The sequence below is a fragment of the Xenopus tropicalis genome, chromosome 2 (genome assembly GCF_000004195.4).
Source record: "Xenopus tropicalis strain Nigerian chromosome 2, UCB_Xtro_10.0, whole genome shotgun sequence".
Taxonomy (NCBI): Eukaryota; Metazoa; Chordata; class Amphibia; order Anura; family Pipidae; genus Xenopus; species Xenopus tropicalis.
The window spans coordinates 98,613,618-98,640,870 of NC_030678.2; the positions used below are offsets into that span (position 1 = coordinate 98,613,618).

Consider the following 27,253-nt stretch of genomic DNA (forward strand, 5'->3'; position numbering starts at 1 on the left):
GTTCAGGGGGGAATAGTTTTCCTCTAAAGGAACAGTAACACCAAAAAATGAAAGTTTTTTAAAGTAATTAAAACATAATGTACAGTTGCTGTGCACTGGTAAAAGTAGTTTGTTTATTACAGTTACACTACTGTAGTTAATATAAATAAGCTGCCATGTAGCCGTAGCCATTTAAGCTGGAAAAAAGGAGAAAAGGCACAGGTTACATAGCAGATAACAGATGACCTCTCTAGAAAACAATGGTGTTTTATCTGTTATCTGCTATGTGCCTGTGCCTTTTCTCCTTTGAATGGCTGCCCCCATGGCTACATAGCAACTTTGTTTATATAAATTTATGAGGCAAACACACCAGTTGTAGCAATGCAGGGCAGCAGTACAATATATTCTAATTACTTTTATACACTTTAATTTTTTTGTGTTACTTTTCCTTTAAATGGCTCCCCTTAGCACGCCAGCACTTGCATCTGTTTGAAAGTAAATGAGCGCACCTTTATTTTGATATATTACATTTGTTGCTTAAAACATGTCAACCACACATTTTGTTAATAGTTGGTATCTTTATTGTTTTTATGAGACCACTGAAAGTCTTCAATCACTAAAATAAGATACTTTATCTACCAGTAGTTTTTAGAACATTTTCAGATTTGGGTTTTTTTTATAATGGTCAGTTCCTGTTCCTGTCAAGTCATCAGCCATTACATAGAGCTCTGAAGCATACGGAATTCATAGAAGCAAACAAAATGAAGCAAATATATTTTCTTAAGTGATCAATAACAAAACATCAAAAAAGAAATCATAACAAGTATGTTCACCTAATCTGCACTTGGGAAAATAGTCTGTTTCAAAATAATATATAAATGGTGCAGAAATAAATAATCTGTAAATACTGTACAGAGATCATTAAAAGCCTTGTTCTTGATGTTACTGGCCCATTAAATGATGCCACATATGTGTTTTCCTCCCTTGTATTTCCAGGAATAAGAATATTGTTATGTCTTTTGAATCTGAACAGCAGCCAAGAAGCAAAAGACAGATTATGAAAAATGTTCCACAAACCAAAATGCTTTATGGCACTGTAGTCATCCATAGCCTGTGTGTGTATGTTTGTGTGTGTATGTGTGTAGGGGTGTGTGTGTATGTGAAGGGGTGTGTGTGTGTGTATATGTGTAGGGGTGTGTTTGTGTAAATGTATAGGGGTGTGTGTGTGTGTGTATGTGTAGGGGTGTGTGTGTATGTGTAGGGGTGTGATTGTGTAAATGTGTAGGGGTGTGTGTGTGTGTATGTGTAGGGGCGGTGTGTGTGTATGTGTAGGGGTGTGTGTAGGGGTGTGTGTGTGTGTGTATGTGTAGGGTGTGTGTGTATGTGTAGGGGTGTGTGTGTGTATGTGTAGGGGTGTGTGTATGTGTAGGGTGTGTGTGTGTGTAGGGGTGTGTGTAATAACTTTGCACATTATTAAAACAATTCCAGGGAACATCATTTTAGGTGATTGCATTAGGATTGCGTTTGTGATGGCACAGATTATTTGTACTGTACATTATTTTGGCAACAGCAATTTATTTTGGTGTCACTGTTAGTGCTCCACAGTTAAGATATGAGATTCTCTGAGCGGCTAATAAATTGCTTTTCAAACAAAGTCAAGTCCCTGTTCTGCGATCACTACGATGTTAAACTTTACAAAAAGAGCAGAGGAGAGCAGAGTAAATTGCTTTTGCTTGTGCTATTGTTCCACAGGGATTTGGTGAACACATTTACTCCAGCCTGAAAGGATCTGAAGTCATTTAACTAACCATCAAACATGCAGAATGAATAAAACTGTGCCGGCCCCAAGAATTAACACCATGGAATCTAGTAAATCAAATGCTTCAGGAAAAGTTTTGAGCTGCTCTGATTTAAAGTAAGAAATTAATTTCAAGGTGAGTAACTTGTGTGAAATGTTGAAGAAATTATTTTAACTGTCCCATTTATCCAATCAAGAAGTAGAGATGTCCATTTCACTTTAAATTACAGAAGGTGCAAAGTCTCAGTTTTTGGCCTATTTGATAATGTGTTTAATTGTCCATCTTTGACCTGTACAACTCCGAAGGATTACGTCAATGCCGCCGTTGATTCTACTTTCAACTTCTAAACATCGTCCTGTTCCTCTGTTCATTATTGCTCCATTCTGCAATTAGATATTTAGCAGTTTAGTTTTCAGAACTTTTTCTTGTCAAAAAACCCCCCAAAAACGTCACAGGCCTAGTTTTTGAGAGAACGTTGCCATAATAACAGCTGCTAAGTGAAAAGTATTCTCTAAAGTATCTTATTTGAATCATTCTAGAGAATGATTAAAGGTAACAGACTCACCAGAGGTTCTCCTTTGAATTTTAACAAAATATGGGACATCTGGACCAAGGCCAAATGCAACATATACAATATTACTGGTTCTAATCATGATCCTATTTTTTAAGCCTGAACATCTGATTTATGTTTCATGAGAAATAGGCTTTGGATCAAGGAGCTGCACAGAAAAATCTGCAAAAGGGAAACTTAACCCATTTATCAAAGCCATAAGTTATAGATAGAAAATGAAAGAGAGGATAGAATATTAAAGAAACAGCCAATAATGCCTGTCTGCCTACCTGTATAAAGCTCCAGCGTTTTTGGAGTGTGCTTTTCATCTTATCACAGTCCATAAGTTGGGGGAATTTGCTTATTTTGTTGTCTACTACGCAGCGAGTATCAGGCAAAAGATTTGTGCTCCCAAGTGTACCCAGTTGTAAGTATCCTTCTTTCGTATATCTTCCAAGCTAGAAACAAATGCCACTGATCAATTTATGTTATTAGAATGAATTACATTAATTCAAGCAAACCTTATTTTTTTTGTTAACAAAAAAAATAAGAAAAGAGGAAAATAATTTCCAATATAAAAAATTAACACCAAAAACATCTACAACAAGATTAGTTTGAGAGGCCCCTCCTAAAACCAAGCTTCCCCACTTCTTTATTAAAAAACATAAAATACTTTTGGTGAAAAAGGATGCAGCTTGTTTATTAACAAAATTACATGAATAAATAACCAGTTTATGAATATTAACAACAGTTTAGGCCAATGCAATTGCTATATCTAATATTAAACAAATGACTTTCCTGTAACCTACTACAGTATAGCTGCTGAATGCTACAAACTAGAGTGTTGTCACTCCTAGGCACAGCTTTTCTCCATAACTCACACCCCCTTCCACCTGGCCCCTTCCATCACTTCTGCTCCAGGTCTGACACCTGCTATGCCCTACACTTTATACTCCTATCAGTGGCTCCCCCAGGGATGCCCCTCCTACCGCGATTCTACATCAATAACAACCCTTAATTCTCTAACCCCTTGCTCTGGGGAGGGTGGTCAGGAGCTGTTTAAGGTAAAAGAACACCCCCTTCACTTATTTTGTCCTTTAACTTCTGTGACTCCACTTCTTCTATAGGCTGCCAAGAAACTACAAGACCCCATACACCAATCTTACTCTCATACAGTTTCCTACTTCCTAACCCTGCCATAGCCTTGTCATTTCCCAGTTCATGGATCACTCCCCATGGGCAAAATGATTCATTTATGGGCAGGTATAAAATGTATAGATGTCTACATCTTTAAAAAGTTTATATGCATTGGTATTTTTGACATCTAATGGCTGGCATAATATATGTAAGAGTATTTAAACATCAAGGCATAACCTAGATGATAACTTCTTAGTAAAGAAATGCTGCTGGGTTCACATTTACAAATTCCTTTTTTCTGTACCATTTCAAATGGTAACTAGTGTAGAAGAGGAAATAACCAAATCTAAAGCTCGCCCATGCATCTGCATTGCATTTGAAATGTAGTTGTAGATTTAGTGACAAACATACAGTAGGTCATCCTGAATAGTACTGATGCTTTCATTTCAGGGTTGCACCAAAACCACAATACTGGAACCTCCACAAAAGATTCGCCTCAGTAACGAACCAAATGTTAATTTGCAAGTTACTAGCTACAGCTTTAATGCTATCATAGCTATTAATTACCTAGCTATGATAATTGTTTCAGTATGATGGTTGTTTTATATTTGCAGCATGGAAATGAAACTAATAAAAACAAAAGGAAGAAAAGGCTAACTCTCATATGGAAATAGTTAAACCCCCTATTGTTGCCGTTTTCGCTGTTTCATAAAACTGTTGCAAAGTTAGATTTCTTTTATAGAATGAATAAATCTGCTGCAGATGTGTTTGATAATTAGATCTGATGCTAAAAATGCAAAGATAATATCACTTCAGTGGTTTTATGAATGTTTGTACTTGATAAACAAGCCCCTTAGCTACACAGTTACCACAAGCTCATTATTCTAGAATTACCAAGTCTATTACTGTTCAATTGTGTAAATCTTCATAATTTTCTATATGTGGGTAAAACTGATGAACTGTAAACTATAAAACAAATAAAAAAAAGATAGCAAACCTGAGGACCCCATCCGTGGCATGGGTACATAATAGCTGTATGATTTTCTGGTGGGCCTTGGTCTAGACAAACATCTTTTGCTTTGTTGTTCCGGAGCTGTGGAGAGAAGAAAGTTATTTATTACAACATTGTAGGTGTGGGTTATTGCCCAGTGCAAAATATCTTTGGAATGGCATAATAATCTTTCGCTGCTCTAAAACTGCTCCTGTTTTAAAAAGCACTTTAAGAAGTTAGATGTAAAATACTGCACAGTTACAGGACCTATTCAATCCATATTTTAGAGCTTTGTGGATAATAGGTCCTGTGCACTGTCATTTCTGTATCCTATTTACAAGAAAGTTCTTAATTTTTGACTGATTCCCTTTTTCTCTGGAATAAAATGTAATGTAGTTTAGTTAACCCAGTTTAAAGCTTTGTAGACTGAAAAGGGATCATACTGGTTTTGTCACTGTTTAACTGTACTTCAAGGAAAATTATAGCTTCAAACAATGCTTTAAGGTCTCTATAAAAATATATCACATAAAACCGCTCGTAGGTAAATAATCAATTATCACAAAAATATACTTTTTAGTAGTATGTGCCATTTGGTAAACCTAAATAGAGATTTGCCATTTATATACTAAGGGCCGCCTCTTGGGATCATAGGATTCACAGTGCACAGAAACAAGTCAAGGCACACATACAGTACATGCTAGGCCCCATCAGCCAATTAATGGACAGAGTTCTGTCTTTTACTGTGGCGCATTTTTTCAGCAAGCATTTTTCAGCTTGCCGAAAATATACGCCATACGCCTGGTGTGGCAACAACCTTAAGCATAAGTCCCCTAAACCTACAAAGGGAGGCTATATTAGTGCCATGTACCACACCATTATACATGCTATAGGGAAAACAAAAATACAGATTTAGAATAACTAAAAAAATGAGGAGACAGATCCTATATCCCTGTTCAGTAGGACAAAAAAAATAACAGTGGTGAGGAGGACGTTCTGTGGTCTAATAGGTCATGATTAGTTTTGATTGGCTATGGTATAGGTCCTACCTCCTTGTGTGGGTGGGCAATATTACCCATGTGCACTAACATGAAAGGAACTTTTAAAAAAGACACTTGTTCAGTATTTTGCCCATGTAAATCTTTCCAAAAGTCTAAGTTTATTTTTTTACCTGTGGGAATCTTATTGAGTCCAGTATCAACCATCTGTTTTATGCCTTAGAATCTCTAATGTAAAATAAAATTTGTTTTTCAAAATTAAATTTTAAAGATATACTAATGCCCCCTTTTAATATATGACTAAATTAAGAAAATCCAAGGTTAACCTTTGAAACATAAGTGAGCACGAGCATAGCAAGATGTATACTTCTGTGTTGTGATTGATATTAAGGAATGTAAGTGTAGCTATGCAGCTGGAAAGTGGGCTTATAATACCAGTGCTATGGTGCTGCTAGGTAACAGCAAAAGTCACTCAGTATTGACAACCTATTGCAAACCTTAGAATCTCTCAGTTCTAACATACAATGAACACATTACCATTTTAAAAAAAATATATACAAACATTTACACATACAATGTCAAAAATAGCAGAAATTGTTATAAACGGTATCAATATTACCTCCCCATATGCAACAGTATTATTGTAGCGTCGCATTTCTGGATAAACATTGTCCAGGTACCACTGGAAATTCTTGCATTTTAAGCTTTTTCTCAAAGCAATCCTTTCTGATACATCTCCAATATCAATCCCTGGATTCTGAAAGAGTTACAAATGTCAATTAAAGGTGAACTATGATAAAAACAAAAATGGAATATAAGCTTCATTTCATGGAAAAATTAAAGTCTTGATATAATCAATTCAAATCAGTTATGCATGTGCAAACTAAATAATGCCTTAACTATATTTATACCAACAGTATTACTATATTACAATGTAGTTGAAATAATAAAGCAAAAGTGCCAGGACCTGTCCAAACACTGGCGTATGTAACAATACAGGTATAGGACCCATTATCCAGAATGCTCGGGACCAAGGGTATTCCGGATAAGAGGTCTTTCTGTAATTTGGATCTCAATACCATAAATCTACTAAAAAATCAATAAACCATTAATTAAACCCAATAGGATTGTTTTGCATCCAATAAGGATTATTTATATCTTAGTTGGGATCAATTACAAGGAACAGTTTTATTTCTACATAGAAAAAGGAAATCACTTTTAAAATTCTGAATTATTTGCTTATAATGGAGTCTATGGGAGACAGGCTTTCCGTAATTCGGAGCTTTCTGGATAACGGGTTTCCGGATAAGGGGTCCGATACCTGTATTACCTTACACAATTGGAAGCTTTTGAAGCCTAGCCTTATAAGTAATGCAAAGAAGCATGTTTACATGAACCAAGCAAGTAATCAGAACCACCGGAGCTACAGAACAAAGTAACAGGCACAATCTCAGCTAATCACCAAACACCAGGGTAGTTGAGGCAGACTTAAACAGGCTTCAATTCTTCCAGTACTGGCACCTGGCCTTAATGAGACTGCAAGCATATTGTTGGAAAATAATGCATCTTATCATTAGCTGTAAGGTTGGCCAACAAAACGTCTCTTGTGGCTTAACAAAGTAAACAAAGTTCCTAAAGAGGTTTGCCAAAGAGCTCTGTCTCTGGATCTTTCCCTGATGGGGTGAGCGATATTGGATTGAGAGCCACCATTGAATCACATGGACAGGATTATAGGCTGTCATGGCAAGAACCATATCAGTGAGCTGATGCACTCATTGCCTCAACGGGTTTTTTTTTTAAATCTGCCTGATTGACATTCAAAATTTGACCGATATCAGTCAGGTAGGCCCTATATATACTGGCCGACAAGTTTCCGGCCTGTCTGCAGCTTTTATGGGCCCATGTAATTGCCACCTTTATCCAGACAGGTTCAGTTTAAATGTGAGGACAACTAATAGCCTCTTTAAAAACATGTTGCTTTACACAGATTAACAGATTTATTGATCTACAGGCCAGATGAACATTGATGGTTCCTTACATCTGCAAGAACAAGCTGAAGAACAAGGGTTGTGAGTTTTATCCTAGATAATTTCTGACTTCTGCACCATTCTTTTACTTTTGGTTTAGGTAAATTCTGAAACTTTGACAAAAGATTTGGCTGAATACTTAACTAATATCAACCCTGCATGTTCAGATTTGAGCTAAGGCAATAAAATCCATTTTCTGTGACCAAAAAGTTTACATGACATTAAGGCTTTACATTCAGATAATGTCCGAATATGAATTTTGGTGGAATTCAACTGAAAGAGAGAGAAATAGACATAGATATACAGTATTTCCATAGCACTTTACCTCCATTGGTAAGTTCCACGCAATATAAACATGTGATTTATAATCATCCATCCAGACTTCAGCTACCCGTAATGCATTTCTCTTGGTGTAGAAATCCAGGTTGTTAATGTACGGTTTTCTCTTACGTTCAATGTGAGCAACCCTGGAACATGGAAGAACTTCCATGCTTCCACCACACAACCATACCTATGGGAAGACAGAAAATAATGTTAGTGGAGGGGTTCCCAATTCAACATGAACCACCCCTGAACATTATGAAGGTTGAACATGTGACAGTTAGAAATGTAGTTCCTAGAAAGTGTCATATGGTATATATACGCTACAAGTGCAAATACAGTATTCTTTTGTCTTCAATTGGAAATAAAGGTTGCATTTTTAATAAAATAACATGTTTGTTTTTGTTATCATTCTGGCTTTACTGTAGTCTTAGATCAAGCTATGTAGGGGAATACTTAGGTTATGTTAAAGCAGACATATCCTATAAAAATTAAGAATGTACCAGAGAATTATACTCCTCTAGATATAGAAGGAATGTGGATGAGCTGGGGATGAGCTGGGGAGCCGGCGGTTCTCAGTACACTGCACTGTAGGATAGGAACCAATCAGCAGCTAGGCTGACCTGATAGGGAACTGAAGCCTGTCTTTGCTTGTGGGAGTGCAGGGCTGTGATTGGCTCTCCCTCTCCTACTGTGCTTCTGGCAGGAACCGTTAGGACACGCCCACTCTCCATTTCAAACTTGGACAGAGAAGTGATACGATCTATAGTGAGCTCCAATAAAGGGGCCATTTTTACAGAGAGGATTAATTTTTAGCACAAAGTGAAACCAGCACCGTATATTATTCGTAATTGCCTACAAAATTAGGGTTTTCCCATTTATCCAATATGTCCCCTAAAAAAATTATTTTTCACAAAATTCTCTGAAATTACTAGAGAGTAACAAATGAGCCTGACTATGAACTCACATAGCAATAGGTTACAAAATAGTTTCTTCCACTTATTTTTACACAAAGATTAGCCCAAAGTACTGTTAGGAATAGTCACATAGAAACCAAAGTCCTGAAAATGGCATCAGCTTTTGAGTCACATGATTTAAAGGTTTCAGATTCTCCTTGTACAGTCACTTGGCCAAGAATGATTCATACAAAAAGTGCTCGGATTCATTACATCTTTATCATTAAAGGAGAAGGAAAGGCTAGTAAAGCTGCAGGGATACCTTCAGTTGTCTCAATAGTGTCCTTAAGTCTCCCCAGACTTGTCCAGAAGATCAGAAGCCAAACAAGAAGAAAAAAACGCTGAGCTGTGTAAAGAAAGTTCCCATAATGCCTCACTACTGCACCGAGACCCAGACCAAGTGTAAATGCTCAGTTTGTAAGACTATGGGGCACATTCATGAAAACACGAGTTTGAATCCCGAATGGGATAAATTTGCAAATATCACGAATATGCTTATGAAAAAATAGTATTAGTCACAATAATATCGTATTGGCGATCTGAAAGTCACGAACGAATGAACGCTCGGAGCATTCCTGCTAATTGGCTCAGATCCACATTCCTAAGGGGGGGGAGTGAGTTCTTAGCATTCTTGAGGGAGGGGGGAGCAGGAGAGGGGAGAGAGCAGAGAGCTGCGTGTCTCTGGCACATGAATTACAGACACAAGAAATATTTTGACAGAAACATCAGTGCAGCATTTCTGTGAGTGCTTATGGCTGTATTTACAGTACATAGACCTTTCTGATAAAGCTTACTTAGTTTTTACCTTTCCTTCTCCTTTAAGGAAGAGCACTGTTCTTCAGACTGTGAGGCCAGGCAGAAACCCTTGTGAGACTCGCTTGACTTTGTTGAGGTTTAAGAAGGCATCTTACTCCACAAATATAAAAGTAGCTACAGTTAGACCATATCTAAAGTAATCTTCTGCTACACTGAAATGTATTTCATATTTATATTCATATGAAATGACCATATTCAAAGTAGAAAGGAGAGTCCAAAATTGTTCCGTAGAGGCAAAATACAAATGTAAAAGTAATGATGTAAAGCTAATTGCAACACATGTAGTGCTATTCACATGTATAACAAGCATATAAGGCCTGTTGTTGTATGGATGCTGCTTTTCTAGTATGGAAGGCAAGTAAACTGTTTTAAGATAAACTGCTAATAGAAAAGCTTGCAAGCCCATCTTACTTTTGTGCTATATTAACAAATCACAAGTATTTTATAAAGTTTCACAAAGCTGTTTTAGTTTTTCTTAGGGATGTTACATAAATCTGTAGACAACACAAATCCTTATGTATTCCCAAGGGGCTCTGCTGGGCTGGGGCACAGTCAGATTGAGCTTGTTGTATTCACTATATATCCAAAAATTTGAAAATATTTCTTGTATAACATAAAAGTGGAATGTTCTTGTTTTAAGATGAGCAAATCAAACATGCTTTAAAATGATACATTTAGGTAATAAATTAACTCAATTAAACAAATAAGGGGGAAACGGTCAAGTTATTCATTATGGGAAATAATAATCTTTTTGACTAGGTAAACTTTTGATGGATTTTATATTCAGTAAGCAATTTCCTTTTGTTTTGATACTAAGTACACCAATAAAGATTGTAACGAGAGACCCTTCATATTCCAAGCAGCATGATGTTGCTTATGGTTGAATTATTTATTATGACTAAAATTGCCTTTTCATAATATAGGGAAGACTTTTTCATTTTATCAAAATGCACAGTGCTATGAGAATATCAAAGTTCAAAATATGATTGTATTATTCATCAAAACCACTAGTTTTTCTTTTTTCCAATAGATACAAAATGCAGATATGACCAATCATCTCTATGAAGCATGAGGTCAGCTGAAAACCTCCCATTGAAACCAAATGTTTGCAGCTATTTTTATCTGCTGCGCATGGAACAAAACTCTGGTAGACACAAAGATAAACGGAACACCTGGGGGCTGATTTACTTACCCACGAACGGGTCGAATGGAGTCCGATTGCGTTTTTTTCGTAATGATCGGTACTTTGCGATTTTTTCGTATGTTTTGCGATTTTTTCGGATTCTTTACGAATTTTTGGATCCAATACGATTTTTGCGTAAAAACGCGAGTTTTCCTATCCATTACGAAAGTTGCGTAAAAAGTTGCGCATTTTGCGTAGCGTTAAAACTTACGCGAAAAGTTGCGCATTTTTCGTAGCGTTAAGTTTTAACGCTACGAAAAATGCGCAACTTTTCGCGTAAGTTTTAACGCTATGCAAAATGCGCAACTTTTTACGCAACTTTCGTAATGGATACGAAAAACTCGCGTTTTTACGCAAAAATCGTATTGGTAACGAAAAATTCGTACAGAATCCGAAAAAATCGCAAAACATACGAAAAAGTCGCAAAATGTTCGTTTTCAAGTCGGAACTTTTCCAATTCGGGTCGGATTCGTGGGTTAGTAAATCAGCCCCCTGGTATTAAAATCTTTAGGGCTTATTGCCAGGGAATCAAAGCACCATGTGGCACGCACTCAATCTAACACCAGGGCAGCGGTGAAGGTTAAACAGCTTTATTCATGTATTTATGAATAAAGCTGTTTAACCTTCACCGCTGCCCTGGTGTCCGATTGAGTGTGTGCCACATGGTGCTTTGATTCGGTGTTTCTTCCTGTGTTGCAGGGTCTGGGGCATTGCACCTGGACCACCGATAAGGAGAGGTGAGTGACCTGACTCTTTTAAAGATTTTTTTTTTAAAGGTTGTGTGGCTAACGGAGTAAACATTTCTAGTGAAAGGCTTGGGGCATGGGCACCCGAGCCCTCTATATAATCTGGTGAGCTTGTCTCTGTATTTATAAACTGTTTAAAATTGTAACTGGTAGCCAGTTATATATATATATATATATATATATAAAGGCTGTTTTAACCTAAGATAGTTTGGGAGACTCCTTATGGTATAGTAGTGTGTTCACTTATTGCCAGGGACACTCCTCTCTGCACTGGTTTTGAATGTCTTTACATTTTCTTAGTTTTCTCAACAATCCACCTAAATAAAATGAATTAGTATAAAAGGCTACCTGTGAGACCTTGGCCAATGCATATTAGGAGTAACAATTAAATATAAGTCCATCCATTAAAAGTAAATTGTCATGCCAAAGCAGTAGTGCACAGAATGCCCAATTGTGCAGATGGGTGGGAAGTACAAACACATATTCCAGAAACTGGCCTGTAAACCCTACTGGTTAAGATGGATTTGTATATCATAAATTACTGTGCACTAAAATACTTTAGATGATGCCAATCGCGATCAGCCTGTCCAAAGACACATCATATTTCAGCAGGAAGTTTAAATTGTTTCTCAACCAATGTACCTTTATCAAACAGAGCAATATTTGATTTATTCCTGTGCTAGATCTGCTGCCTATACAAATATAAATATTTACCTCTTACTGCAGTACATACCGCAGCACCCCCTTTATTAAAGTAAGGGGAAGTGATCCATATGGTATCATACCACTATGTGCCACTAGCCGAATGGTCATTTTCTTCTTTCAGCTAATACAAAGACAGTAACATTATGTGCCATTTTAAATATCTATGGTGAACAACTAAAAGAGTAATTCATTAATTTAACTGGATGAGCAAAAAAAAAAAAAAAACCCTACAAATATAGCGAAGTAACTAATGCAGTAACTAAATATTTCAATTAGATACTTTTCAAAGGAACATGAAGATATAAATCACTGATTAATTTATAAAGATGTAATATTTAAGATAGCAAGGCTGTGCTGCCAAGCACAGAAATAATGGACTACCATTTTAGCAAGGTCGTTTATTTGAGATATTGTCAAGGAAACATATTAGATGGATTCATTAGTATGTAGGTAATGGTAAATAAAGTGGATGACAGAGTAATTACTAATCAGCAGTAAAATGTATTTATCAGCGCATAAAAATTTGTCTTCGTACGTACAAATGGCAGATTACTTATAAGTAAAATGGACTTTTTAGAAGCAACATATTTCACGTAAATCAATTATTCTGCCATCACTCATAAATAAAATCAAAGATTGTGTTTTTATGTCGCGCTGCTGTAGAAATAATCCTGATACAGACAAAGATCACTAGTCAAAGTAAAGCTATGATTACAAAGATGTTAGCTCCGACAAGCCAACTGACCTTTTCTTCTTGCATTTGATGTCTTGGATCTGCTTGTAAAACAGTAGCTTTCAGGTATCTGTCACAAAAAGAATGCAGCTGGAAGAGAAGATAGATTGCCAAGTGCTCTTGCAAGAGGTCAGTTAATTAGTTATCATTTATTATGACTTCTTTCATTATTGTAAAGAAAATCTGTATAAAACTGAATTCACACGTTGTGTCACGCCAGGACATAAATAACGATGTGCCAAGAACTTAGCAGCTACAAATCAGATGTTTTTCAACTCAAAAGCAATATTAGAGATGACTCATGTTCGAATGTTTTTGTGTACTGAAGATTTACGTTGACCAGCAATGGCTGCTAGGTTCTCTTTTGCAAAGTCTACAGGTTGTATATTTCTTGTTTGAATAATAACTAGTGATGAGCTAATCTTCTCGGCAGGCATGGATTCACAGTGAATTTCTGCATTTTGCCATTGACGAATTGATTCTTGAAACTTCCACAAAAATTTGCTGCAAAAAAATTAGCCACGCATCAGAAAAAAGTTGCGGACTTGTCAAAACAGACAAAATGGGCGCGCATACTACTAAAAAAGTATGTTTTTTCTGAAAATGGTTTATTTAGATGAAGCAGGGTTTTACATATGAGATGATCCATGTCGAAGCACACTGCCAATCCGAAAATGGTACCGAAAATGGTAGCCAATATATTTATATATATATATATATATATATATATATATATATACTGTATATAAATATATATATCATTTATTGATGATAAGAAAACACTGATAAAAAAGAAAATACCTTATTATCCAATTTTGACTCATTGTATCATCGTATTATACAGGTATGGGATCCCTTATCTGGAAACCCGTTATCCAGGAAGTTCCGAATTACGTACTGGCCATCTCCCATAGACTCCATTATAAGCTAATCATTCTAATTTTTAAAAATGATTTCCTTTTTCTCTGTAATAATAAAACAGAACCTTGTACTTGATCCCAGACAGGATATAATTTATCTTTATTGGAGGCAAAACAATTTTTGAATTATTTTTTGCAGACTTAGGTCATGGAGATCCAAATTACAGAAAGATCCCTTATCTGGAAAACCCCAGGTCCTGAGCATTCTGGATAATAGGTCCCATACCTGTACCTGTAACACTTGTACCACTGTACCCAGGAGCCAGTAAATAAGTTGCTTAGTTCTAGAATATTTTAATGCTTTAAACATGTCAGTGTGAAGGGAATAAAAACATGAATTGCCCATCAGCTGTAACTCAAATGTTAACAGTTGGGTAAAAATTTTGTTCACATTTTCCAAATTGTATTTATCCTTCCCTGTAAAATATTCAGCACCGTTTAATTTAAATACTGCAGCTCAATTTAGCTATAAATCACAATAAATTAAAATAAGCATTTATGTTTACATTGCTTTTACTCATGTTTAAAATGTTTTTTTTTTTAATTTTGCCAAAGCACAGAACACTACATTATACTACCTCTTCAGTGCCCATGGCAATGTCTTCTTCAGCACACAGCTCAAACGCACTGATTTCAGCTCAGGATCTGTATATTTACTAAGACTTCTACACACTGTTGGATCAATCATATATACAGTTGGACAGCTTATGTATTGTCTCTTATTGTAATCTCTTTTGCCAAGTAATGCACATTTCCCTTTATATCTATTACCCCATAAATCATTCTTTTTTATATCATCTATTTTGAACTAATGCAGTCTATTATAATTTTGCCAAATACTCACTACTTTGTCTTCATCCAGGGTCCTGCCCACACTCTGATGGTTATCGTGTAACTTTGGCAAAACTTACAGTATAGTATTTATCATCTAATAAAACCCATAATGACAAGCTATTAAATTGACATAAATTTAAGTTTAAGTCTTTGAAACATTTCTGCCAATTGTAAAGTCCAATTTGCTGTCTATGAATTACAGAAACAGATTTCCTATAGAACCAACAATCTTTCACTAGAGTGGCACAGAGCTGTAATAAGGAGCTACAGGCACCAGCTCCCATAACCCACACATGGGGCACATTTATCAAAGTATGATTGAGTCCGAATACAAAAAATTCGTATTGGTTCGTACTTTGCGTATTTTCTGCGACTTTTTCGTACTTTGCATCAAACTTTGTGCGACAAAATCGTATTGTCGCGCCGATTACGAAATTTTCGGATTCATTTAAGCTTCAGTATCATGACTTTCCTTGGGTCAGGTTGGAGCTGCAGAGTGCCATTGATTCCCATGGGAGGCTTCCAAAATCATGCACAGAAGGATCAAAGGAAAGGTTTTCCCGCCGTTTACGATCATTCGGTATGAAAATGTTGTGACTTTTGGATGTATGTATGTATTTTGTAATGACCACAATAATATCATTAAAATTACACAACTTTTTTGTGGTTTTCATTAACTTCCACAAAAAAGTCGTATTTTTCGCAAAGACTATGACCATTTCGGAATTCATTCAACCTTTGGTATCGTGACTATCTTTTGGCCAGGTTGGATCTCTAGAGTGCCATTGAGTCCTATGGGAGGTTTCCAAAATCATACATTGAAGTTTCAAAGTCAGAAAGGTTTTTGCACCATTTACGAACGTTCGGATACGAAAATTTCATAACTTTCGGATCGCACCACAATATTTTTCGAACAACTCTTTCACAGGTGCCGCCTAAGACCATCGGAAAACACATATCTCGGATGGTCTTAGGAACTGATGGTTGGGGCTCACCACACCATGAGGAACTGTATTAAAGGGTTGCGGCATTAAAAAGGTTGAGAACCACTGGAATAGAGAGTGGGTGAATTTTTCTGTGCTGAGCTAAACTTACATTTTGATAAATTTGCCCTGGGGAGGCTCATTTATCAACATTCTCATTTTAAAAACTGCAATAAAACTCACTTTCTCTTAAACCATGAATGCCAAGTGATTTTTTTAAAACAGCCTTTTAAAAAAAGCACAAATGGAAAAAAATGTGGAAAAATTGCAAAAACAGTGATTTTTTCATTCTGTCGCACAAATGAAAGTAAAAAAAAAAACTTTAAAACCACGATGATCAGTTTAACTTTTGTTAGGTTTAGTTTGAGGTAGCATTGGTTCATCCAATTGGAGATTGTTAAGAACAAAAGATTTGAGCCTCAGTTTCAACTGAGACTCCCTGCCAACGTTTTTATTTTTGAATAAAACTGTGAAAAGTTTGGGGACCTTGGTGTAAATATTATGAGAATTGCAGCATTTGAAATTTAAACCTAAAATAAAATTTAATGCAGGAAATCTGACACCACAGTTGCCCAATAACTAACTCAGTTTGGGGACTCTGTGATAAATATTTAGAGAATGGAAGCAGTTTACATTTATTGTGAGAATGCCAGCAGGTTGAATTTCCCCATTGAAAGTCAATAGGTAAATTCTGATTCTGGATGTTGGTGGCTCTGCAAAGTTTTGGGACCCTGGTATTATTTTGCAGAATTGCAGCAGTAGATAAAATTTGATTGGCTGTTGACGACTCCTTCCACTTTGGTTCGTCCAACAAATGTCACTGTTTCATTCAGGATGACCCCATGACTATGTTTTTCAAGTTTGGGGAGTGTAGCTTCAAAGCTGTAAGAGTGGCAGCAAAAAAGAAGAATCTGAAGACGAAGAACAGTATTTAACCAACATAATGAAGGGGCTGAAAATCATTAAAGCCAAATAAATGGATGAAATCTCCCGCAGACTGAAAGTCCAGAGAGAATAACAGCAGTCCAAGTACAGAACCCCTACATTAAATGGATCTGGTGATGAGGTTTAGTTAAACCTTAAGCTTACATAAAGTATAAGAGAACATTGTTGTGACAAGGTGACGCTGTGCATTGGCTGGATTTTTTAGGTGACATAAGAATCATTTATAGTCTGATGATGCCCTTGTTCCTACTGTTTCAAAGTACGATTTGCAAAAATTCTGACTAACCACAATAATTTCTGATGTGCGTTAATTGCGCAAACATTTGTATCATGTTCGTCCAAAAATATTGTGGTGCGACCCGAAAGTAACAAAATTTTCGTATCCGAACGATCATAATCAATGCGAAACCCTTTCTGACTTTGAAACTTCTGGAAGCCTCCCATAGGACTCAATGGCACTCTAGAGATCCAACCTGGCCAAAAGATAGTCACGTTACTAAAGCTTGAGTGAATTCTGAAACTTTTGTTATCGTTGTGCAAAGAACGAAAAGTACAATTTTTGCGTGCAAAAGCTAATGGATCATGAAAAAGTCATACTTTTTTAATGATATTATCGTTAACAGTACAAACAGTTCTAAACTTTAGAAATTTTTTTTTGTAATCGTACCCTTTCGGACCTTGAGTTTATTTGGCAACCTTCTCCTGTTTAATTTCATACCTGAAAGTTATTTAACCACATTATGTTTGCTTATTTCACTTTTCAACAAACAAACAATTCCCACATATTTATAGTTCTTTTTTAAGTATTTTTTAAACCTTGCTACTATGTTTTATTTAAGGATCCTATTCTGCAGCACTGACATAATGAAAAGCTTCATCTTTCTAGCAAAGAACAATTAAGTGTGTTTGAGCATGACCCAAGTCCCAGTAATAGCCCATTTGATAGACAGTGGCACACAACACAAGCTTTATAAGAGCAGACCAACACATTTTTCATGCCAGTTTTCTATGCAGCATTTAACTGTACTTGAGTTTCCACAAGTATTATCACTACTGCATAATACAGCATAGCATAAACAGCTCTAGAATATTCTTAATTATATTTTGTTTTAAAAATCCCTTCGTAGTAGACAATATGCAAAGGTTTACTACCAGATATCTTTCATGATGTGTGAATGTATTTTGAAGTATACAATATACTGTTAGAGTTATATATTGAAAGGTGCAACGTTAGCCGTAGTTCTTGTCACCTATACAAATCAATCAGCAGGTAGCATTCACTGGTCACCCGTTTAGAAGCAAACATCCTATTGGATGCTATTGGTTTCTGCACCTAAGCAAGCTTTATGCTTTTTATTGGGGGTGTACTGTATGTAGGCAAATCTGTAACCAACACCAACATTCAAAGGCAAGAAAACAAACTCCATAATGTAGGATCATATGCACCATATGTCATGTAACCCCTCTCATATTTTGTTGTATGCAAGCAGGGTTTATAAAAAAACTCAGTACAACTTGAAATAGGCATGTGCCTCTGTTTGATTCACAGCAGGGTCTTTCAGAAAAAGGGTACTTTTTTATTATCCCATACAGCAGTGCAGCTCAAACCAATAAAGTAAATATATGGAATATTTCTTTAGCGTTCTTTCCTCACCCTAGAGGTGAATAATTAATTAATTCCAACACCTGAAATGGTATTTCAGCCTGAGTGAACACAGCCCCGTTTTCTCCACATCTGGTCTGTCTCAGAGCATTCTGGGAAAATATAGCAATGTTCGCTCTAATTTCTTCTTGGCTGTGTGCACAAAAAATTATTTTGTGCACATTGTTTAAAACTGCATGTGCACAGTACAAAAGTATGTGTTTTCACACAAAATTCTTTGTGCTCATCTCAAAGTTTGTGTTTGTGCAAGCTTATATATACAGTGGAGGAAATAATTATTTGACCCCTCACTGATTTTGTAAGTTTGTCCAATGACAAAGAAATGAAAAGTCTCAGAACAGTATCATTTCAATGGTAGGTTTATTTTAACAGTGGCAGATAGCACATCAAAAGGAAAATCGAAAAAATAACTTTAAATAAAAGATAGCAACTGATTTGCATTTCATTGAGTGAAATAAGTTTTTGAACCCTCTAACAAAAAAGACTTAATACTTAGTGGAAAAACCCTTGTTTGCAAGCACAGAGGTCAAACGTTTCTTGTAATTGATGACCAAGTTTGCGCACATTTTAGGAGGAATGTTGGTCCACTCCTCTTTGCAGATCATCTCTAATTCCCTAAGGTTTCGAGGCTGTCTCTGTGCAACTCTGAGCTTGAGCTCCCTCCATAGGTTTTCTATTGGATTAAGGTCCGGAGACTGACTAGGCCACTCCATGACCTTAATGTGCTTCTTCTTGAGCCACTCCTTTGTTGCCTTTGCTGTATGTTTTGGGTCATTGTCGTGCTGGAACACCCATCCACGACCCATTTTCAGTTTCCTGGCAGAGGGAAGGAGGTTGTCGTTCAGGATTTCACGATACATGGCTCCGTCCATTTTCCCGTTAATGCGAATAAGTTGTCCTGTGCCCTTAGCAGAAGAACACCCCCAAAGCAAAATGTTTCCACCCCCATGCTTGACGGTGGGGACGGTGTTTTGGGGGTCATAGGCCGCATTTTTCTTCCTCCAAACACAGCGAGTTGAGTTAATGCCAAAGAGCTCTATTTTGGTCTCATCAGACCACAGCACCTTCTCCCAGTCACTCACAGAATCATTCAGGTGTTCATTGGCAAACTTCAGACGGGCCTGCACATGTGCCTTCTTGAGCAGGGGGACCTTGCGAGCCCTGCAGGATTTTAATCCATTGCGGTGTAATGTGTTTCCAATGGTTTTCTTGGTGACTGTGGTCCCTGCTAAGTTGAGGTCATTAACTAACTCCTCCCGTGTAGTTCTAGGATGCTTTTTCACCTTTCTCAGAATCATTGACACCCCACGAGGTGAGATCTTGCGTGGAGCCCCAGAGCGAGGTCGATTGATGGTCATTTTGTGCTCCTTCCATTTTCGAACAATCGCACCAACAGTTGTCAACTTCTCTCCCAGCTTCTTGCTAATGGTTTTGTAGCCCATTCCAGCCTTGTGCAGGTCTACAATTTTGTCTCTGACATCCTTGGACAGCTCTTTGGTCTTTCCCATGTTGGAGAGTTTGGAGTCTGCTTGATTGATTGATTCTGTGGACAGGTGTCTTTTATACAGGTGACTAGTTAAGACAGGTGTCCTTAATGAGGTTGACTAATTGAGTAGAAGTGTCTAACCACTCTGTGGAAGCCAGAACTCTTAATGGTTGGTAGGGGTTCAAAAACTTATTTCACTCAATGAAATGCAAATCAGTTGCTATCTTTTATTTAAAGTTCTTTTTTCGATTTTCCTTTTGATGTGCTATCTGCCACTGTTGAAATGATACTGTTCTGAGACTTTTCATTTCTTTGTCATTGGACAAACTTACAAAATCAGTGAGGGGTCAAATAATTATTTCCTCCACTGTATATTATATATTACCTATATTCTTCTCTTTGGTTTTGCGTAGTAATAATGGTTGTAAATATTTTGAATAAAATTCTGCTATTGTTAAACTCTTAATTAGTACAATTTGATTGTAAGCTCCATGGGGCCAGTATCTTTTTCCTCTTTTCTCTTTTACACTTAGCTGTTAATTGTTACAGTAACTTAATGTAACAGTACTTTTCAGTGGATTTATCATTCTGCTGTACAGCAGTGAGTACATACATAGTTCTATATAAATAAAAATATACATTCAAGACAAAATATTACAAATATTAAAAAGAGAATAACAACATTCAAATAAAAAGAAATACATACTTATTATTCTGGACCCATCTCTGTTTTATGTAACATTTATTTTTATTTTATTGATAACCACCATTGATGGAAACCGCCTCTTAAATGCTTTACAAAGTGTTTTAAGATCAAAGTGCATAGAATATAGAAAACCATCAGACAGGATAAGTTATCATAGATGCACAAGGCACTAATCTCAGCCTGCACGCAGTAGGAAGTATGTGCTGAATATTAACAACACAGACCTATATATGTCACTAGTTCGGAGTTTATAAGTATTTGAAGTTTCACTCTCTAAAAATGCCTCAGCTGGAAATCTTGCATTTTTTACAGCATACTGTTATGAACTGTGACAGAACTGTATATGATTAGAAATCAAATATACGCATTCAGTGTTATATACTCAAACGATCTCACTTGTATTTAAAACTTTCTAGTTCTAATGAAGGTTTACATTTATCACTTCTGCATAATCAACATGTTTGTTTCTCATTGCTCTGCACAAAGCAGTGGTGTGGAACTTGATTAACCCGGACAAATGACTTTTGATGCTTCCTGATTACATTGTGCAGATGCTTTCTTCTCAAATCATTTTAATCCTTCCTAGAACTAATAAACTTTGTCTGACCCTAATATTCAAATATCCACTAGATTTCCAATTGCTAACATTCCACTCCAATGAATATATTGCTCATAATTATGTTGGCCGCCTTTTGCATGTAATATTCAATAACAGTTATTTAACCAAGGTAAATCAATTTTAATGATCTATATTGACGTGAGCAATTTTAATAGTGTTGATATTATCATTTATCTATAAAACTGGATAAAGGGAAGTTAGGCAAGTGGTAATGATGCACAAATTTCACATTTAATGCCTAAAACAGTTAAAAATGAATCCACTGTGTATAGCTTTCCCTTTACCATTGATGCAGCTGTGCTTATATTTGCTATGAAAAAGTCACTAAATTGTGTGTGTGTATAGAGTATATTTAACCCTTTAAAAGCCACAGAATATATAATCTACATTCTGTGGCACTTAAAGGAGAAGGAAAGTCATTTTGGCATTTTACTGCTAATAGACTTGCCATATTAGATCCACCTAGAACACTATATTTATTCTTCAGAAACCATTACCATAGCTGAGTAAACAGCTTTAGAAGCTTTCTCTGTTTGCTTAAGATAGCAGCTGCCATTTTAAGTAGCTTCCTTCCTGCAGTCTATAGCCGTTAGGGCTCTGGCACACGGGGAGATTAGTCGCCCACGGCAAAACTCCCTGTTCGCGGGCGACTAATCTCCCCGAGTTGCCTACCCCTGCCATCCCACCGGCGAACATGTAAGTCGCCGGCGGGATGGCAGACGCGGCGGGGCGATTTCAGGAAATCGCAGAAAAAGACTCGCGTGCCAGAGCCCTTATAGCTCAGATCACACATTCCTAAGGGAGGGGGGAGGGAGTTCTTAGCATTCTGGTAAGAGGGGGTGCAGGAGAGGGGAGAGAGAAGAGAACTGTGCAGACTCTGGCCACGGAATTAAGGATGTTTGTGAGAGCGGAAGTCAGACACTGGAACATCATGTTTACAAAAACAGTGACTAGAAATCCTGTGTTTCTTTTGATAGAGAGCAGCGTTTCTGTGAGTGCTTATGGCTGTATTTACATAGACCTTTCTGATAAAGCTTACTTAGTTTTTACCTTTCCATCTCCTTTAAAAGGTTAAATATACATCTTTAAAAATAAACACAAGCATTACTAAAAATCTCTGCATCTTTACAGCTACAGCAATGGAGGCTGCCGTGGTTCCCCCATAGGCAACTTAAAGTGGTTGTTTACCTTTGTGCAGCATTCTAACAGTTCACATTAATAGAACAATCGTTGCAACATCATGATTTAACAAAAAATGTGACGATAAAGAGATACTCACCTCAGAATTATCCCTCTGCGGATCCTTCACTTCTGCACAGACCCTGCGCTGGGGGTGGGGATCAATGACCCCTATAAACACTACAGTTGCTTTTTAACTTCCTTATATGATATCACGATTAGAGACACGCATGTCTTACATTGTATAAATAATTATAATTATATTTACATATACTGAAAAGGCTCATAATAAATGAAATTCTCCAGATTAGTGTCACCGCTTGAAATTGCATTCAGGCACAGACAAAATGTGGACATTTTTTAATGTGCCTTTTCAAGATTGAGTTCAATATGAACTAATTAAATATTTTTTTACATATGACTTTTTAAAGAGTTAGTTTTTTTATAAAGCCCTACAGCAGTACTAAGCGCTGTATATTTAGGAGCCATTAGGAACACATTTAGGAACACATTCACATTTTTACTGGATGCACCTGCATGTGAAATATTTTTTTCTCTTATACAACCTTAATTGAATTGATCTCCCACAGTATTTAGTTCTACAAAGGAGGGAAAAGCAGTACAATGTTTTCAGCAGAACAACACTTGATTTACTGATTTAATAATTATCACAGCCTACTAACATACGTCACACATTGCACTTTTATTATTTCAATAAGACCTATTAAGTCTGAAATTGTGTGCTTATACCTTGTGTTCATCCTAACTTTCTTGCCAGTCAACTTGAATTCAAATGTTTTTCCTTACAAAAATAGCAAATACAGTGCTGTATGTGAAATATTGTGAATCATAAGAAAGGATGAAGAAACCTCAGTAGGGTTTAAATTAGTGTTTTTAATAAAACAGACAATTTTTTATTTATTTTAATACGGATCTGCAAATACTCATGATCATGTATAAATTGTATTTATTTCTAAATGTATAACATAAAGTTGAGAGTTTAGCAATCCACATACAGTATTTCTCCAAATTAATTATGCTAGGTTCTGCAAATCAGAGATAATGAGAGTATGCATTTATCCAGGGGGCGGTCAAAATAAAATTATTCAATATCAGCTAGAATTTTCTGTGTATTCATTCTGTCTAAGGAGCATAGGCTTTTGCAGAAAAGCTGCCCAAAAATGTTAGGTTTTAGGGGAATGTATGAAAAAAGGTTACTTACATTTATGCTTTATAGGAAAGATATACAGTATATAATATAATACATTTTTTGGTTATTTTCCTTTATTGCATGATGTTATTGTAATATTACATCTTTTGTATAAACTGTATGAGTGGAAGCAACACTTTCCTTAACATGGCACTGGGTAACCTTGAGGTCCTCAAATGTTGATGAACTACAATAGCAATAATAATGATAAACTACTCTGGGTATTTAATGGCTCTGTTAATAAATCAAGACAACAAAAATGTTGTTGATACTGTTTCCTGCTATTTTTCCTCTTTAATAAGATCTTTTTGCCTCATTTATCTGAGCACATGAGAGGCCAATAGACTGAGAATTTCTACTCCACTTTCTTTGAAACTGTTAAGCTAAAGCAAGCATGATGTACCAATGAAATGTACTACCCACACAAAGTATTAGGCTATATATTATGGGACTTCCTACTCTCTCGCAACTCTTACCAAAGTTATGAGAACCAGTATGTTAAGATGTCTCCCATACAGGTCTCATACAGATTTCACACTGTGTCATGTAACACAATGGCTGTTAATGCAGAAGTGCAGAAGACTGAGAAGCATGGTGTCTGCGTGCAGTTTCTCCTTTATCCTAAAGCTGAAATCTTACGTGAGATTGAGCTAATATCACATACCCATTATCCCATCTCTTAATCAGAATGGCAACAGGACAGAGGGAGGAAGCTGATTTGATGGAGATTTATGAAGAATTATAAAAGAATTATGAATTATGGTGAATTATGATGAATCTTAAAGAAACCACCCTGCATGAACCCTCAGATGATACAGACTCAGATGAGGACAGAAGTAAGAAAGAGTAAGCTTATGCCGAGATAATTCAATTTTTGGATAAAAAAAAAGTGCCTCTGATTATGAGAGAAGAATCTAAAGATGTAAGAAAAGCGCTACAAATTCTGAGAAACCACTATGCTGGCCAAGGTAAGCCATGAATAATTAGCTTATCCACAGAGCTAACATCTCTTCAGAAAGCTGTAACTGAAAGTGTCACAGACTATATCATATGTTCAGAAACAGCCATTGCAGCACTGAGAAATGCTGGAGAGAAACTGAGTGATGGACTGATAATTGAAATGATTCTTAAAGGCTTACCTGAATTATTTAAACCCTTTCCTATCTTGAAAAATTTGATATGTCAGATTGCATACCAAGATTGACTCCTTGTGAGCAAAAACTAGAGTTTAATAACAAAAGTGATCCCACGGATGCCAAAGTTTAATTTACAGTATGTGACAACATGTACAAGACCAGATCTGAGCTGGGTGATAAGTAAACTGTCACAACACTTTTCAAACCCAAATGAACAACACTGGACTATTGCTAAACATGTGATGAGATACTTAAAAAGGTACTATTGATTTTGAGTTATGTTACAGAAAATGTAAAGAGAATCTAACCCTTGAGACAGTAGTGATGGTAGATGGGCTTCAGACCTAAATGATAGAGCACAACAGGATATTGTTATAGTCTAACCAAGAATGGCCCATTGATTTCTATGAAATCAAAGAAACAACCTAACAAAATATGCACTTGTTAAGAGAATGTACCTGTGCAAGTATAGAGCATGATGTAAAGGTACTGTATTGGAATACTAAGGGGCACATTCATCAAAGTATGAGTTCGAATCCCGAAATGGGAAAAATTCGGATTAGATGCGATAATTTCTGATGATCGCAAATATCAAAAAAACTAAAATGCTTACGAAAAAATCGGAATAGTCACGATAATATCGTATTGGCGATCTGAAAGTCACAACATTTTTGTATCATAGGATCGTAAACGGCGGGAAAACCTTTCTGACTAATCTCTGGTTATAGGCAGCAAATAGAGAAGATTTCTGAGTTAATAAAGATGGTGGCTATGTTGGAGTCAGCATTTAGGGATAGGGTTTATTGCCAAATAATCATGGTGGGAGGAGAAAAAATTGTTGTGTAACCAACAAACTTCTTTCTTTAAAGCAATAAAATTATTATACATGTACTCTTTGGCAGCCCAAGCATAAGTGAATTGAGAAAAACATTTAATTTAATAAGTGCAAGTAATTTAAGTACTTGCATGCATTTTCAAATAGGGCCCAAAAATAACTGCAATGCGAAAGCACAGAGCAGTGTTCACATTTGTAAGTAACATGTTTGTGGAAAGCAATAATGCTCATGTCAGGGTGGAGGAAGGTACAATATAATTATGCAAACAAAATGGGAAAACACATTTTTATATGGACACTAATCTAATTTTAAAAACTATCCTATTAGATTTTCCTCCACGGTTCAAATGACATTCTTTGAACTACATACATGGTAAAATATATGCCTTGATTGAAAGGCAGCACCAAACATGCATAATAAATTGACTTCTAGTCACAATATAGCAATCAGAAATCACCCAGGATCAATAGTCTTATTTGTCTCTAACCCAATAAAACTGGATGCAATTCTTTAAATTGGCGCCTTGTGGCATTTTTGCTCCATTTGTCACTGCTAATGAATTCTTAGGTTTATAATTCAGAACGGAAACAATTGGTTTCAGATGGGATCTGGGACCACTGCGTCTCATGTGACACAACTATTGCTTTTTTATAGAAAGAAGGGAAACATTTGATACTTACTCATGTAAGTGCAATATGTATGCCTGAATTTTAAACAAATCTTATGAAATCTTCTACATGATATTTGAAATGATTTAAAAAAAAAATATCAATAAATTGAAAGAAACAGCCCACCTATATAGACAATAAATATGACCATTTCAATTACTTTTCTCATCTAAATGCTTATGCTTAAATTTGTGCTTCAATTACAACCAATAGGCAATTGGTAAGTAAGAGTAAGTTCTGAAAATAAAATCTTCCCCCAATAAACACTGAGAAATCCCATTTGTTAGAGTAAAGAATGCCTCTTTCCCAAATATTTGTCTGCAACATAAGCTCTCTATTGCCTTATTTACCACAGCCAATGATCTGTTCATTTTTTCACATTTGACCTGTTTTATTTTTTTTTTTATACTGGTACCTCTCCCATATTCAGGTGAGGTCCTGACCAATGAACTGTTAAAATTACATCCATTTTGCATGTATTGTTTTACATGAATCATGCAAAACATATATATTTGTTTTCCAGGTCAATGAATCTTTGTAGAAAACTATAGCCTTACAGAAACAAAATAAACAGTATCAATCCCTTTTTTTGGTTAAAATTGCTATTTAATTCAAACATTTGAATAATTACAGTATTATTATTATTGTTAACATTTATTTATAAAGCGCCAACATATTCGGCAGCGCTGTACAATAAGTGGGTTTCATACATTGGACATACAGAGTAACATATAAAGCAATCAATAACCGATACAAGAGGTGAAGAGGGCCCTGCCTAAAAGAGCTAACAATCTACAAGGAGATCTACAGTATAAAATATTCCTTATAAAACCATGCTAAAAAAAATTCGACCCCCAGATATATATGAATGTGTGCTTTAGAGAACATTCATCAGAAAATTCTTAATACATACAGTATTATAATTAATAGAGAATTCTAAAATATCACCTGGCCTTTCTAGTGATATAGTCCTAAGTACAGACAGCCTCAACTGCACCATTTGGTTTCTTGTTATAATGTCTGAACTACGGTGACAATTATTGGAGTGCTCAACCTATTGAGGAACTTAGTGAGAGTACCAGGTGCTGAACTGCTTGACTGTCAAGCATTACACACACACTCGTGTGTGT

The 27,253-nt window shown here is 36.1% G+C and overlaps 1 protein-coding gene across 1 annotated transcript in view; it reads right to left on the minus strand.

The window, feature by feature from the left end:
• Positions 1-537: 537 nt before the first annotated feature.
• The window catches only part of galnt17 (polypeptide N-acetylgalactosaminyltransferase 17), a 180,186-nt gene continuing 153,470 nt past the window's right edge, over positions 538-27,253 (minus strand). Inside the window, exons 7-11 of the mRNA XM_002935801.4 lie at positions 7,804-7,989; positions 6,071-6,208; positions 4,463-4,558; positions 2,619-2,786; positions 538-2,161 (exon numbers count right to left, since the gene is read on the minus strand). Of these exons, the coding sequence (XP_002935847.1) occupies positions 2,033-2,161; positions 2,619-2,786; positions 4,463-4,558; positions 6,071-6,208; positions 7,804-7,989 (717 nt within the window). The 3' untranslated portion in view covers positions 538-2,032. The remainder of the gene's footprint in view (positions 2,162-2,618; positions 2,787-4,462; positions 4,559-6,070; positions 6,209-7,803; positions 7,990-27,253) is intronic.